General features: G+C 42.4%; 2 protein-coding genes across 4 annotated transcripts in view; both read left to right on the top strand.

Annotated features, from left to right (window-relative positions):
* Positions 1 to 287: 287 nt before the first annotated feature.
* LOC124484073 (programmed cell death 1 ligand 2-like) lies at positions 288 to 9,059 on the top strand. Of its 3 annotated transcripts, XM_047044785.1 has the most exons (9): positions 288 to 1,634; positions 1,813 to 1,926; positions 2,133 to 2,235; positions 4,455 to 4,517; positions 4,652 to 4,996; positions 5,417 to 5,695; positions 6,341 to 6,451; positions 7,513 to 7,575; positions 8,131 to 9,059. In XM_047044785.1, exons 4-9 carry the CDS (start codon positions 4,463 to 4,465, stop codon positions 8,268 to 8,270), a joined length of 993 nt encoding a protein of 330 aa, XP_046900741.1. In that variant the 5' UTR covers positions 288 to 1,634; positions 1,813 to 1,926; positions 2,133 to 2,235; positions 4,455 to 4,462; the 3' UTR covers positions 8,271 to 9,059. The 3 variants fall into 3 exon arrangements, with proteins under 3 accessions (XP_046900741.1, XP_046900740.1, XP_046900742.1); XM_047044784.1 differs by having other exon boundaries at positions 288 to 1,926; XM_047044786.1 differs by lacking the exon at positions 2,133 to 2,235 and having other exon boundaries at positions 288 to 1,926.
* Positions 9,060 to 11,021: 1,962 nt separating this feature from the next.
* Positions 11,022 to 16,209, top strand: part of ric1 (RIC1 homolog, RAB6A GEF complex partner 1) — a 20,044-nt gene continuing 14,856 nt past the window's right edge. Inside the window, 1 exon segment of the mRNA XM_047044750.1 lies at positions 11,022 to 11,594. Coding sequence (XP_046900706.1) covers positions 11,454 to 11,594 — 141 coding nt within the window. The 5' untranslated portion in view covers positions 11,022 to 11,453.

Below are 16,209 nucleotides of genomic sequence, written 5' to 3' on the forward strand. Positions count from 1 at the left end.
GAGTGACAGTTGCCAATGGTCATTTTAAACTATGTAGAGTTTCAGCTGAGGTCACAAAAACTGTTAAAAAAATATTCTCATCCAATAATCTCCCTGCATTGGAGTCTTGCCTGGTTTTACGGTGAAATCGGGTAATCTGGGATGTGGGGGCACCTAAACTCCAGGGCGTTTTCTTCCCTGCTATGACAATGTCTAGTCCACAGAACTTTCTACGTTTAGCTTGGATCCAAGGGGGGGGGGGGGGGGGCATTGACGGGCAATGCCCACCCAAATGGAATGCTGTACCCCCTCAAAATATAATTTTGTTAAAGGATAAATAAGTGTGTCATAATTCTGTCTGAGTTGTATATCAATTAAATATCAAGATGGCTACACTTTCCTGAAGAATATGTAGGTTTGCTCTTATTTTGACTCATACATGCTTTGTAAGCGTAAATGACCCAACTGGTTCAACCCAGCGTTTGGGTAGAAAAAATAACCCAGCAATAACCCACCAGTGTGTGAAAAACAATGCCCACCCATTTAATTCCTCTTTGGAGCCGAGTCTGCATGGATGTTATGTGACTGAAATCACAAAACGTGATTGGTGTGGTGTCACAGAAAGGGTGACATTTGTTAATCGGGGCGCTCCGATGAGAAAATGCATGCAAAAAATGTGCAAAAAGAACCAGATTACCCGAATTCACCTTATCTCGAAGCATTTCCTTTCCTTTCTCGCATCAGCATAATAGGCTATAGCCTATAGTATAACAGTATCGGATAGCTCAAGCCAAGCCATCATCATTGGCTTTGATTTCTCGAACTGCTGGTAAATAGCTGATGACCACTCCTTCTTAACAACTGATTCCCGTAATTGAAGTAGCTAATCTACCTTCCCCATACAAACACAATGGGGCTTCGTCTCACAGTGCTCTCATAAACATGACAAGAAAAGCTACAGGGCACAAGACTAAATGCTATAGAGAAAGAATATTTTAAAAACGAGTCCATCGATACATTGTTCTTCGTGCGCTTTCTGTCAGAACAAAGTTTAAACACGAGGGCTTAACAATAACAATTTAACAGTCCATATTTGTTTTGGCAGCAACTTCAGGTAACCATAAAACGAATCCCAAAAACATAGTTATAAACAGAAGTCATAAAGAGAATTTCCAGTCATTGTAAAAATCTAGTCAAGTCAAGTAGGCCTACATTTTATTTATAGCACATTTAAAAACAACCAATGCTGACCAAAGTGCTGTACAAAATTGTCAACCAATCAAATAGGACACGCCACAATAAATCAGAATAAATAAAAACATAAATCAAACAGGACAACTGGACCACGTGACCTTATACTGTCTAGAACGCCATAGAATAACAATATGTTTAAGACCAGACTTTATTGTCTCAGTGGTGAGAGATGAGCGTCAAACAGTCGTTGAAACTATCGAGTCCTGAGTATTTTTTTAGTGACCTAATGTTTTTCTTCATTTTCAGCCCAGTCAGGCGGAAGATAAATCTAATTAATCATATAGAATCAAACGTTTGGAGATCCCAATGAATAAGCAAACTTTCCTAAATTCGTCTCGCCGTCCTCGATATTTTCCAGGAAACAGTAACTTGGTCAATGTGGAAGACTCCTTTTATTTACTGTAAGTCAACTTCCTTGTTCCCGTCCATAACACGAGAATCAACGCCGCGTGTATGAAAGGGACAATTAAGGTGACAGTAACAGAAGACTGACCCGCGCACCGTGCAGCGTATATACATAGACTGTATTGCTTAAATTGTTTAAAAACTAAAAGCTGTTAACCACTGCCGACGTCTCAGTGTCTCCAGAGCAAGTTTAATTCTCAAGGGAGGTTGTGCTCGAGGCGGAGCAATAACTGATAAAAGTTTGATGCGCTGACGAGAATCACATTTTTCCGAGGGTCTATTGACAAGGTAAGATATGAACCGTTATTATGCTCGAGCTGCGTCGGACATTTCATTGTGTTTTTATTAGTACTGTTGCAGTCGCTTGTGCAATTAAGATTGACTAAGATTGATTTTAACGAGAATTGAATTTCTTTTGCTGAGGTTTTTGTTAAAATATCCTTAGATTCGTCTCTGTGACCACACTACATTATGCTATGCATATTGTTTTGCAGAACGTTTGGTGTTGCATCTTAAACAAGGCTGAAGTTATTTGCGTCACCAATCTTCAATTTCCAGCTTTTATTTAAAAAGCTAGGCCTACTCATCTCGTTCAAGGTAATGTGTCAACATTTGCACATCTGTAAGCAGCTTGCATCACATTGATATCCGACTGTGTGTGTGCGTCTGTGCTAGCACACACGAGTGTTCAATTAATTTCCAGTTAATTGAAGACAAATTACAAATTAGTGCACAATACAATAGACAATCATATAAATTGGAATCAATCCGGTGGAAATGATTGATCAATTAGCTAGTCTACACCTCCTGTGCAAGTTAAACGTTTCTGTACAATGCCAGGATATGTCATGTCTGTCAGATTTCAACTTTATTCAGGGCCCGGTTCACGACGCACGGACACCGGCATGAACCGGGTACTGAATGAAGTTGAAATCTGGCAGGTGTAATGCTGGGGACACACTAAAATATTTTAAAAATCTTATAAAATTTTATAACTGTGAGAGACCACAAACAGGAGGACAAAAAATCCTAGATTTTGCCGTTTTGCTCCTACAGTGTGTGGTCACTCTTAACACACCTCACACCAAGGGAACAGGGCCGTACGCAGGGCCCAAAAAATACTGAGGTCATGAGTCAGAACTTCTAGACGGGTTTGGGGGCATGCTCCCCCGGAATTTTTTTAAATTACATTATTTAAATATGGCCATTTTCTCTTATTGAGTCTTAAGCAACAACAAAAACAGAAATACGAAAAAAAATACCGAGGACACGACCTCGGTGTCCTCAATGGTAGTTACGGCCCTGCAAGGGAACATCTGATAAAATCTGCGGAACCATCAAGATAATCGGGACATATGTTACCTAGGTTGTCGGAAGGGCCGAAATCGGCCCGATTATCCTGTGGTGTGTCCCCAGCATAACTCAGAGCGGGTGAAGTTGTTAGGACGCGACAAAAGAAAAGAAAAAAAGTATACCTCTAGGCCTATTTGAGGCGATATAAAAGGCGCAGCTTTTAACAGGCAGGTCACTGCCCATGAAGAGGTCCCATGCAGGGCTGAGTAACTGTAGGCTAAAGTTTGACGAACTTGCAAGATAGCCTATGTCATTTTAAAGATGATTTATTTAGTGGAGTAGATAATAAAACAGTAGCCTACCACGGGAGGTCCCTGTTTTTAGCCCCCAAATGAACAAATACGCCTACAATAAAATTAATTAGTCTAAGAGTAAAACAACCTTCTTTATTTAAATATTCGTTTTTTTTTTCTAATGTTGAGCACCAAGGACAGCGTAAGCACTCCGCATAGTCAAGCTACAGCGATTTATACAGGACTACTTCTGTTAAGTTGCACCCCCTCTAGCTACATCATGGGCTCGGGCATCACGGACACGATCCATGCACTAGTTTGTGCATGTGTTACTGGAGGTCAGATGGCTGAGCGGTTAGGGAGTCGGGCTATTAATCAAAAGGTTGCCTGTTCGATTCCCGGCCATGCGAAATTACGTTGTGTCCTTGGGCAAGGCACTTCACCCTACTTGCTTTGGTGGAATGTCCCTGTACTTTATGTGAGTTGCTATGGCTAAGAGCAACTTCTAAATGACTAAATGTAATCTGTGAATCACCGAATCAGCTAACCGACATCTTACTCACCGGCTGCACCATGAGGCCCGGGCACTTCACCATAACCATAACTTAATGTAGGAAATAGGAAACAGATCCTATTTTCACTGGAATGCTGACTCATGCTGGTTCGGTATAAAGCGGAGTCGCTCTGTGCTGACTGCTGACTGTGTGTCAACAGTGCAGTGGTGATGCATGTGATGCAGCTGGTGATTAAGACGTGTGTTGATTCGTTGTTAACTTAATAGAAGTTTGTGGTCGTTCGCATAAAAGGGTTGGCAATGTAGACAGGTTTTGCCTAATGGCTATAGTTCTCAAAATATTTCATATGATGTTAGGAAATGAGAAGTAGGCAGGAAAACAGGTTAACGGCCAGGACAGTGGTTTAGTCGAATGTTTTCTTTTTTATTTCATGGAGTCTTGTGTGTGTCACTGTGTAGTGCAGTGCACGTTGGAAGCACACACCAGGGAAGTGCCTGTTGACGGCTCCACATCCTTGTTTTAGTAGCTTAGTACATCTCTGACTCAGTAGGGGTCAAAGGTTGCCTTAAAAATCAAAGAAATACCTGACCTAATCGACACTGACACCACACTACTTGAATGATTTGTACGGGTGACGATGACATGCAGGATGCTTTCTGGTAAATAACAACTAACGAAAAGAGTTTCAACATTTCATACATTTTTCATCCTACAGGATTTTCGATGGACAGGCTATTTCCATTTATTTTAATGTCACTTCTATGGCAGACTGTCTCAGGTAAGATTTCGGCCTATCACCTTGGACTGATATACCCTCTGCGTAAAGGTTGCGCATAGAACAACTTAGACACAGCTGTATATCTGGTATGCAGACAGTGTTTCACCCCCATCTCTTTCTGCTTGCCCTCCCAGCATTGTTCACAGTAGAGGTGGAGCAAGGGTCATATCAGGCCCAGTACCAGGGTAGTGTCACAATGGGCTGCATGTTCCAGCCTGGGACTGGTGACTTGACAGTGGTCTGGCAACGGGTCAGCCCCGGTAAAAACCTCGAAGTGTATCGTCTGGAACATGGAAAGGAGGACCTGGAGACCCAGGATCCGTCGTTTAGTGGGCGGACGAGGCTGCTGACGGAGGACCTGGCGAGGGGGCAAGCGAGGCTGGAGATCACCCATCTAGGCATCAACGACTCTGGGACGTACCAGTGCCTGTTGGTGAAGGGGGGAGCAGATTATAAACAGACGGAACTATCTGTCAAAGGTGAGTCACTCTCAGGTAAACAAAAAAAATCCCAGAGGTTATGAAAATATTCCTGGGTTATATAGGCCACTCCCAGACCCATGATGGAGTATCTTTTATTATGATTGTTAATAGGATTTAAATATTTCTTCAAAACCATTTCTCAAGTGGAATTAGAAATTTCACATTGGCCTATGAGTGGATTCCAATTTAAAAACACGAAACTTACAACACATTTGCTACCAGTAAACCACCAGAATTATTTCCTGTAATTCTTGGAATAACCTAAAAGTGAAACTGTCTGAGCTACTGGGGAGTTTGCAATATTTTGTTTGGTAAGATTAGTGTCTAAAATACTGCAAATTTGATTTATTCGGTTGTATTCTGCCAGCTGGATGGAGCGAACGAGATCTCACAGACTACTCTCCTGTCTCTGTATAGCGTCTTATAAGGCGATCATCAAAACCTTGGAGAGGTCAACGATGGGTGGGGAGCTGGAGCTTGGATGCCAGTCGGTGGGCTACCCTCTGGCCTCTGTCACCTGGAGGGACGGAACCGCCCGGGAGCTTCCATCCAATGTGACCTCAGTCAGAACACTGGAACAGCTGTTCCAGGTCACTAGCAAGTTGAAGGTCCAATCCTCTGACATGAATAACTACACCTGTGTGTTTGAGGAGAAGAGTATGCAGAACACCCGCTCTGCCAGATTTAATATACCAGGTATGGAATGGCTTTAGGCTAAATTGCTTTCCAATTGCAGGCTACTAGCCTAGCCTAGCCCAGCCCAGCCCGACCTAGCACAGCCCAGCCCAGCCCAGCCTAGCCCAGCCCAGCCCAGCCCAGCCTAGCACAGCCCAGTCGTGCCTTAGTGGAGTGGAACACAGAACAAAACATTTGTAAACATTATCAAATGTCCTGTATGTGTGAGACAGTGTGGGTTTATCTGTGTTCAAAGGCATTAAATTAAGTGGGAGTATTTAGTACGTTACTGAGAATAGCTTTTCCATGGAAATACTGTTTGTTGTAGACCATTAATGAACAACAGACTGTGTATAGAACACTTATCATCAGACCTGCTGTAGAAGATAGCTTCTAGAGGGAGGAAGTTTTCTGTCATGTCGTTCCTGCTTGATACTTTCCAACTTTGATACCGTTTTTTTGCTCCATGTACTTTCCTAAAGAACAGGATTTTACCATTTGAAAAAACGTTATTTGTAGCACAAGGGTACACTTTTATATTATATTGACATTGAGTACTATTAGCAGAGAGACGGACACACACTGTAAATATAAAAAACTACCAACAAACGAATTACAGAGTATCTTACAGCTGTGCTTAAATGATTGTTTCTCCATTTTTCACAGATGAAATACAGGACCCTCCTAGAGACTCCAACCTTCACATTATAGTGGTTCCTTGTTTGGTTATAGCTGGAGTCATTATCACAATCTTCCTGTACTGCAGTAGACAGAAAGGTAAAGCTGTACACCAGAACTCCTTCCTTCCCGTAGCTACTAAAACATTTTATGATTTAACTACACACAGTAGATTATAAATCTTTCAATTAGATAGTAAACCTATTGAAAGAAACTAGGTTGATTTGACTACTGTGTTTAATGTGTTGTTGTGACTTGTTCCTAGCCTAGTGTGGTTAGTGAGGTCCCTGCCCTGTGACCATAGAACAACCCATGGGTTTCTTGTAAAATACCATATTCTCTTGGGGCTTGTTCCCTGAAGGTTCGACAACAAGCTTGTGCACATGACCACACATGACCACACAGACCAGTTAGCCTGTGTAGTCTTTGTATCCTGTAATCTGTACTGTGTCAGAATACACCCTTTAAGGAGTTTGAATAATCAAGTTTGTATGATGAGGGGTTTTACAGGTTGTCATAAAAACAGCTCTTTCAAAGGTACTTAATGACACCTTTTACGGAGGGAAACCAAAATGGAATTCAGACCTATTAGACAACTTCATTTTGGCAATGAGTTTGTAGTAAGGGCTTTCCACAGCATTAGTTACAGTAGGAGAAGTATTTCATTTTCATTGGTGCCGTGATGATTAGCTTGACACAGGACATTTGAGGGGACTTCACATGCCATGTGACTTGGTGACATGGGAGAACATGACTTGACATAATTTTCAAAACACATATGCATTATGGAAACACCCTGACTGATCTATTACTGGTGTCAGGGGAATTGTTTATCCGGTAAATGAGTGGGCACATTTGTTGATTTAATCATGCGGTATTTGTCACCATTGTGACATATTAACCCTTTAGGCTGTGTCTGAGGTTGAAAGAAAAAAGAGATGTGAAAATAGAATAAAAAAGTTGCAGTTTGCTTAAGGCAGCTTGAGGTAACAAATGACTGAACAGTTTTTACAATTAAGTTATATCAATGTGAAAGCATGTACAGTTGATGAAAGTAATCTTTCAAAAACCTGTTGGAAGCCCAATACAATTCCATTCCAAATAGTATGTATCTTGTTTATTGAAACATTTGTCTCTGTGTTATGTGTGTGTGTGTTTAGGTTTAAGAAGGGACACCAAAAATATATTGGGAACTGCTGAGGAGGGCACATCTGTTGCAGCAAGTGAGTTGCACACACAACACAAACGCACATGTGACTGAACAGAGGGGACAATATCACTTTATTTATTGAATTGTTTTACATATCAGATGTTTTAAAAATATCAGGACATCTTAATGTTGTGGACAGTATGTAATGTCAACCCTGTAACACAGTTACAGTACATAAAAGTTTGAAATGTATTTGATTACATAATAAGTTCAGCAATGTTATACATAAGCTGTCCCGAGTTTCTAGCAACATTTTGCACATTAACATTTTGCACATCAAAGCACTACAGGCTAGAAGAATCACATTTTAGTTTTCTGGTTGCTGTGTACAATACACTCAGATGCAAACAAGTTTGTGTGTTAACATGACTAGATTAAAAGTCTATAAATGTTCATGAACATTACTGGATGTGACAAAACAATACCAGAGATATGTAAACAATACCAGAGATATGTAAAACACCCTTGTTATTGAGTCAAACAGGAAGCCAGTGTAGAGACAGACCTAAATGAGGAGAACCTAAGGGAAGTTAAGAAATATGTTTTCTTTGTTGTGGTGTGTGTGCAGTGGGTGGGGAACCAATGGAGAACCTGAGAAAGGTCCTGAGAACGAGCTGCTCTGAGAGTTCCACTGACGAGGAGGCGAGAGAACACCTCACTGTGTTCTGTGAGAAGGCGTGTTGTGGCACTCCACAACAGAGCTCGTGATTCATTGGTTGTGGAAGAACTTCATAGGAAATAGGAGTGGGTGTGTGTGAACATGGGATGGGAGGGGGGGGGGTTGTTAGAGTTACATGGGACCAAAGCACAGGAAACTGAACAAGCAGGTCTTGCGTCCTGTAATTTACTGACATATGCCGTGTCCGAGCCTCCCCCTAAAAGACATTGCCCGTATCCGGGCCCACAAGGCCATGGCTCAGCTCTAGGACCCCTCTTACCCGCCTGTGGAATTATACTTTGCAAACACAGCAGAATGTGACCTTTCAGGAAGTGATGTCACAGCTCCTCCTAGGTTCGGAGCTCTCTGAGGAGGAGCTGAGGACAACAGTGTTGGCCCAGGAAAGAGTCTGATTGTGTTGGACGGCCAGTGTTGTGTTTATGTTTGACTGGTGACCGAGGAAATACTGAAGACTTTATAAGTAGCCTGCGGGGAGTCACTGGTCCATCAATGCCTATCACTTGGTGGTCGAATGGATGTGGTAGGTTTCAGAATGCCTTACATACACTGAAAAGGCTTGTGTAAAGAAATGTGTGCAGTACCCATGACAAAGCACGTAGCAATCATGTTTCCATTCTTCAAAGGACATACATGACAATATCATAACTCAAATGTACTGTGAGCTGCTAACTGTCTCCAAGTGTAACTGTTTGTTATGATCATTGTAATGCAACATTGTTTTTTTACTTTGATTAAATGAATACAGAATAAATAAACATCCCTTTCATCTTTGTAAACATCAGAAATTGGGTTGGCTCCTTTTCTCAATGTGATGACGTTTTTTCTGGGGGGGGTGGGGTGGGGTGGGGGGGCATTTTTGATATGTAATTGATAATAAATTGTTTCCAAAACGTAACATCTCAGACCGTCTCTTCATTTCTAACTACCATATTGACTAAGAAAATACAGTTGAGAGGAACATGTCAACAGATGTGTGTGAGAAATCTCAAATGTTCCCGTGTACAGTCAATCTGAGGGTAGACGTAGAGAAAGCTATAACCTAGGGTTAAGTAGGGGAAGTCCACTGCAGCCTGCTCAGACATTAAAGCTATTCCCAGAAGTTCTAATGGTTGAGCCATTATGGAGTATATATACTGGGCTCTCATGTCTCACGCATTTGCCGTTTCAACCAGTTGACATGCTCTCACGCAACACCTTGTATTTATCATTCTCAGAAGTAAGGGATAACTTGTCCTGCTTTATCAAATGTATGGACGAGGGGCAGGCATACGGAAATAAGTTTTCTGCCGTGTTGAGAGCTGTCAAGAGTTAGTAAAATGCCACCTACCAGCCAATCAAAAACACTGAGAAATGTTTTTCTGAGAAAAAACACATTGACAGGAAGGCCTATTTCACCATACATCTGTTGCAAAACTAGAGTTCATCTCTTGGCTGAGTGTCTGGTTTCTTTTTCACTTTCTGTCTCAGTGACACAAGATACTTTGGTATCTAAAGAGGGAGACCATAGTCAGACAAATAGTTCAGGCATCACATCCTGGGACCTTTCCTAAGAAAATTATAGCATTGTTTCCATTATGGTGAAAGAACTAACACTTCCAGTTAATTCATCAACTTAATTGTTACCAAAAATCTAAATATTGAACAGAAGCTACAACACTGCTCTGTGATCCTGTACTTTAACTCCACTCCAGGAAGTAGGCCAACTTTACTTTACTTAACCCTAACTTACATAACATGATCGAACACGTTTTTCTCTATGTCAGACATCCATCCCTGGTGGGATCTGTTTCCTGGTTGTGTAGGTGCATATGTCCTATTGTTCAAGTTAGATTTTTTTGGACGGGGATTGCGGGGATTTCCATTGTATATTCCACTTACACAACGGCACTATCTAGTTGTCAAAACGTAGATAGACTAGTCTAGAAGAGCTCTTGACTAATCGTCCCGCCAAAGCAGTCGGCTCTCTCACGTACATCACTGGAATTTTACGACAAATGATTCCTTGTTCCTTGAGGTGTGTAGAGTTGTTAACTGCGTGTTTAATGAACTACAAAGAGTATGCAAATATTTTGGCTACAGCAATTCAACCATTAATTTAACAACATGATCCTCGAAAGTGCTAGAGTTTACCTGAAGGAAAGCAAGCAACAATAATACAATTCACAAGTCGTTAAATCAATTACAACTAACCAACAAGTGCAACAAATTTAAGTACCGTTATACTCCCGGAACAAGTGCGTCACTAGCCCTTGTTAATAACCTATGTTATAAATAGGTATATACATATATTTATAACCAGTTATACATAACAGGCAAAAGTGACACAATAGGCTACACACAAATGGTTTGTTACGATAATGCATATCTAAGTGCAAAAGCTAATGTAGACAGGACAGCAAGTAGGCTAGCTATAGTACAGTATAGGACAGTGAAACACCCATATTTCCACAGACATTTAATACTTCATATTTTCCAAAAATAGGATAACAGATAACTATTCTCTAGAGAAGGTTAAAACATGTTTTATGCAATTAAACAATAACAACAATATTTCAAAGTAAAGAACAATTTGCATTCAACATTAGATGAAGAACACAGATTAGCTGAGCCTTAAAAAAAAAAAAAACGTACTTCTAGATTTACATACAAAATCGGTTTCTGTATTTTATAAAAATCTAGTTTTTACATTTCTCCACCAGAGAGCAGCATCTTTCTCCAGGAGAAAACGTCAGACGTCAACATCACGCGCATACTGTGAGAGGGGGGCTCTTTGGGATAGCGAATCAGATTGAGGATAAATAGAATCAGTAAAGATGGCGACGGCGAGGGACGCCGTAAAGAAAATCGGATGCTTCACCGTTATTATACACAGACATTGTTCCTTCAGATAGCTAAATATCCATAGTAATAATAATATAAAGAAGCAACTGACAAATTGTCTGACAAACTGTGGTGCGTGGCGTGATGGTCGCAGCCCTGGGAGCGCGAGCGATTTGTTTTAGAGAAGACCAAGTGACAGCTCAGTTCTGTGCCTAGTCTACCAGAAATGGAATAGCACAACATTGGGATCGCAAAGAGATCTTACTGGGGATTGCTAAAAATATTTTTTCATGGTCGAATTGGGCATACGATCTCTTCAGTTTAGGGAATATAGCCATTGAACTGGCCCAGTCGCAACAAAGCCAGTGTCGAAGTGGGTTGACTTGGTCATCATGTATTTTTTAACTGGCTGGCCGCGGAGGCTACTTTGTCCGCTGAAAAGTGAAGAAGAGCCGTTTCATATTCAACCAAGCTCACAGAGGTTTTACTTTGCAGTGCTATCGGAGACACAACTCAGCATTTGGTTCAGTCGGGTAAGTGAAAGTCGAGGAATAAGTGATGTCTGAAGAGTGAGTCTAGCTAGTTAGCTTCTTAGCATGAGCCCCGTCTACTCGGCACTTTGCCGCGTCACCGAGTTTTTAAGCTAGCAATGGTAAATGGTTCTCCCACGGCATGGTGGGTTTACCACCAGGCTGTCTTGCTAGCAGAACATTAGCAATTTACACAAGCAAATATCTGACTATCCAGTTAAATGTGTTTTTATGAACACCAACTTAACGTGTTATACCCTGTCACTGGCATTTTTTGTAGGTGTTTGCCAGCTAACTAGCAAGGTCAGGATTAGAAGTTTTGGACTAAGCAATATCAGTCAACTTGTGACGTGCTTGTCCTATTGGTGTGTACCGGTAAACAAAGGTTAACGTTATCTAACTGTCAAAATGGCCATTTGTTGAATGGTAAGAAACAGTGAGCAGTGGAGTATTTTCAGTGCTAAAACCATTACACAACTAGGCTATGTGTAAACTCGCTGGCAACTTTAGCGTACATCGGATAATTTAGAATTAGTGTCAAGACTCGTATTTCTTTAGTTTTGGCCTCATTCTGACAAACGTTGAGGAGTCATCCTCTCAGACGCAGTAACCTGTTGAATCCCGTCCTGAACCATAGGTAGCTCATTGGGCACTTCACACTTATCAAGCTGCTTAAAATGAACCCCCCTCTGGTTCTTTTGAACTCTTGTCCTCACCAGTCTGAACTTTAGACGAATTGGCCACATATAGGCAATTAAGCTACTTGATGACACCCCGTGTTTAAGAAGTAAAAAAAAAAGGACGCCAGTGAAAGACTCAATCAGCCCTGAACGTCTAGCAAGGCTTGTGCAGTAAGCTATTTATGTCCGTTACAAGCATAACCTCGTTTAGTTTATAGACAGATTGTGCTGTATAGACGGTGTCGATTATAGATAGAGCACTCCTAGCCCTTGAATGGATGACTGTATACTCTCATTGTTTATCCTCCCTGCCCTGAAGGATGTGTCCCATAGTCCTTCCTGCCTTTCTTGCCTTGAAACCACTAACAGGAAGTAGGGACCCTATCCTCCTCACAGGAATGTGGCTGTTTCTCCCTCCTTCCTCAGGCCCTAACAGCTGCAGCATTACTTAACTCCCATCCAAACACTGGCTCCAAAACCTGGCCTCTTATGCACTTGTTAGAGATATTTAAGAATGTGACCAGTACAATGTTTATCATTATTGATTTCTGGAATATTATCTCCAGGTCTATGTTTTGTCCTGTCTAATCTGCGAGAGGTGTTATTGTCATGTCTGAGCTGTGCGTGCAGAGTTGGGTTTGATGCTGGAAAGTATTCTCTCTGCAGATTGTGTCCATGTGTTTGCCAGGGCCTCGTGCAAGCACATATACGAGCAGATCTATAAATCACCTAGACAGCTTAGACTGACTTGAACACACTGATCCATGTCATGCAAAGATTGGGGAATCTTAACCGTGCTTAAGGCTGAAGTTAATGTTGCATGTGCCGTTCCGTTTTAGTTTTTTAGGGTTGAATGTAGGGGCGTTAGACATAAAGCTCTACTGGGGCACAGGCCCCGTTCTCAAATCCCTTTGTTTAGTTTTTTCCCCAAGCTTGCTGCGCACAAGAGTGTGCGACACAATGCACTATACAAACTTCCCTTGCTTAACCCACTATACAGTTCAGGGACATACATTTCATATCAGCTTTGGCCATTTTTTTTTCACAATAATTAGAGAGCAAATAACGTTTTTTGAGCTTCATATAATATAATACATTGGACTCATGTTGTTATTATGTTTGAGTCCAAATAAGATGATCTGGATACCTACTGTTTAGATACTTTCTTCATTTTTGTGATGTTTTCTTATTACTTTCAATTCTGACTTGCGTGCCGACACGTGGACTTTAGTGTGCGCGCTGCAGTGGCAATTTTTTAAATATAATAATTTGTATTATATTATATCAGCATACTTTGTAATATTTTACAGTTTTTACACCTGCCAGCCACACTGGCTATTATAGCACAGAAGAGTGTGCAGACATGGAATCCTGCGAGCACGCATCAGTTTGTGTTTTCGGTAAAACTGCACGCGCCCCAGTAAAAAGGGTCAAGCGACGCCACTAGTTGAATGTGAATGTCAGAACCAACCGCCCCAAAAACGAGTGAAATCTCAGACTCAAAAGACCATGAATAATGTCTGTAGTGTCTGTCCAGGGAGTGAGTCATATAGTGGAGGATGATGGCCAGCACACAGCCTGTAGACTTCCATTCTCCAACAGTCTTTTATGAGGAATGTCCTAACTTGAACTGTTTGAGAATTGATCTTGTTTCCTCTCCATCTCCTAGTTTCCCCCTTCTCCTCTGCTAGTGCCTGCTGTGTTCTGTCATCAGTAACCCCTTAAAATAATAAAAAAACTGAAACCTCTTCATCTACAGCCAATAGTCAATTGATCTACCACTGAGCTATACCCATCCTCTCTCTACCATCCTCTTATCCATTCTCGTCCTGTCTCTGTCTCTGTTTATAGGGAAACAGGCAGTGTGTGGACAGGGGTTAAGCAGGGGACAGGATATGTGTGTGAGTGGGTGGGCTAGGTTCCCAGTAGACACGGCATGGGGCAGTACCAGGGAAGGGTTGGGTGTCAAGTCCAAAACTTAAAGCAACTTACAATCCACCTTCTAGGCCAGCCAGGGGCCTGTAAGGACCTGTTTAATGACTGCTTCCCATGCTCTGTGGATCCCACTGCACAAAGACTCACCTTGATTTGGAAAGAATTTGGAAGAAGCGCAAAAAATGGCGGTGAACTTGTGTTCTGTTTCTTAGAGAGTAGCTCAGAGTTCCAGTAGGGCGTCTCAGTGAACGTGTTCCATCCTTTCAGAGAGACAGAAGCAGGAACTCCTGGTCCTCAAGACTGGGTATTGTAGTCTCTACTCAGTGTATGTACAGTACCAGTCAAAAGTTTAGACGCATTTTCTGGTACTGTATTCTCTTTCTCAGAGAGAGGTGTGCTGAGGGCCCAGAAGCCCAGGTGTTTAGGCTACACAACGCTATCTTGAACTCATACTTCCGCTCTCGCTGTTATCTATGTCGACCACCCAGCTGCTCCCGAGGAATGTTATCTTGTGTGAAGCTGAAGTCTCACGGCACGAGAGCCTCACAGACTCCATACTGGTTTATGAAAATGCTGGCCTACATTTTGGGAGCCTGTGCCCTTGGCGCTGAGCTGTATGCTAATTTGCTGTATTCCTAGCTAGGTCTGTGGTTGAGCTGTAGGGGTGGTGGTGGTGGTGGTGGGGGAGGAGGAGGGGAAGTTTAGGAGAGGGGAGAGGGAGACGGAGAGAAGGAGGGTTGGTGAGAGTAAGGGAGAGGGGACGGCATGGAGGTTTTGGACCAGAGGGGGGGGTTCAGTCTGGTCTTTCCCACAGTTTTCATCCCCCTTCCCCCATAGGCTGTGGTCCTCACTGGGGTAGAGGAGCTGTTATTAGAGTACATTATGACCACAGGATCCACCCCCATCCTCTATCCTGAGGCATTGTTACACTAATACTGACTGACTGTCTGCTCAGGAAGCTGTGTGTTTATGAGAGAGGCCAGGGTAGAGGCCAGGGTAGAGGCCAGGGTAGAGGCCAGGGTAGAGGCCAGGGTAGAGGCCAGGGTAGAGGCCAGGGTAGAGGCCAGAGGTTTGTCTGTATCGTTTGCTGCAGGCTGTGTTTAGTTTCGAGGTCGTGTTTCTATCTCCAGCGTCATTATGGTATCCCTGCATCTCTCTCCACCCCTGCTGTGTCTCACCCAGGCCACGCATGTGAGCAGAGAGAGAGAGCATTACCTCCCTTCTCTGCGGGTGTCTCCGGCCTAAGACACGGTCCCCCAGCTCCGAGCTCGCTGGGTGTCTCTGCGGGTCTCTCCGCAGTTCTCCCTGGCACAGTGACGTTTTAATTTGAGCCCCGGAAGGTGGAGGGGAAGAATTTTGGTCAGGTTTCATGTTTCACAATGACAGGGCAACACACCCAGGTTAGCCTAGCTCCAACTAAGGCTTCACAATGCCTTCACACAACTCTTAGATGAGATGGTTTATATCAATGTGGGGCCGTATTCACAAGCATTTTGATCTTACCTGTAAGAGTTTCCTCCTAAAACATATTCACAAAGATGCTAAGACAAACTTTTATTGATGTCAACGGGCTTACCAACTATGTCCACAGTGATTGGCTATTAGGGGATGGATCTCTGTCAATGATGTCATCATAGAAATATTTTAGAATGAGGTATTATGTTGCGATATGTAACATTTAAAAAATAAAAATGTTGATATTTTATTGTCTCATGTTATTAGAAGAATGCAACTGTATGCTGGGTTAACACTAGGCTGGCAGGCAGGCATGCAAACGGATGATCCTATGGTCCGATTAGTGGATTGTGTTCTAATGATGATTACCCTGGAATGGTCCACTTCAGAGTACTTTAGGACAGTGTGTGTGTGTGTTTACAGAGAGCAGTAACAGAGCATGGCTTACGTAATGCCTTTTGGAATTTGGAAGCTCTTCAGTCGCATTGATTATTGTTGGCTGGCAGCAGGTTGCATCAGAGACAAACAACTCTTGCTTTGTTGTTTTC

This window comes from Hypomesus transpacificus, chromosome 22, assembly GCF_021917145.1.
Source record: "Hypomesus transpacificus isolate Combined female chromosome 22, fHypTra1, whole genome shotgun sequence".
Classification (NCBI taxonomy): Eukaryota; Metazoa; Chordata; class Actinopteri; order Osmeriformes; family Osmeridae; genus Hypomesus; species Hypomesus transpacificus.

What these genes read in the sequence shown, in the direction of transcription:
- LOC124484073 (XM_047044784.1), top strand. Translation starts at nt 4,463, where the DNA reads ATGGACAGGCTATTTCCATTTATTTTAATGTCACTTCTATGGCAGACT. An exon ending in TCTATGGCAGACTGTCTCAG is followed by an intron (nt 4,518 to 4,651) that starts GTAAGATTTCGG and finishes TTGCCCTCCCAG; the next exon opens with CATTGTTCACAGTAGAGGTG. An exon ending in GGGCACATCTGTTGCAGCAA is followed by an intron (nt 7,576 to 8,130) that starts GTGAGTTGCACA and finishes GTGTGTGTGCAG; the next exon opens with TGGGTGGGGAACCAATGGAG.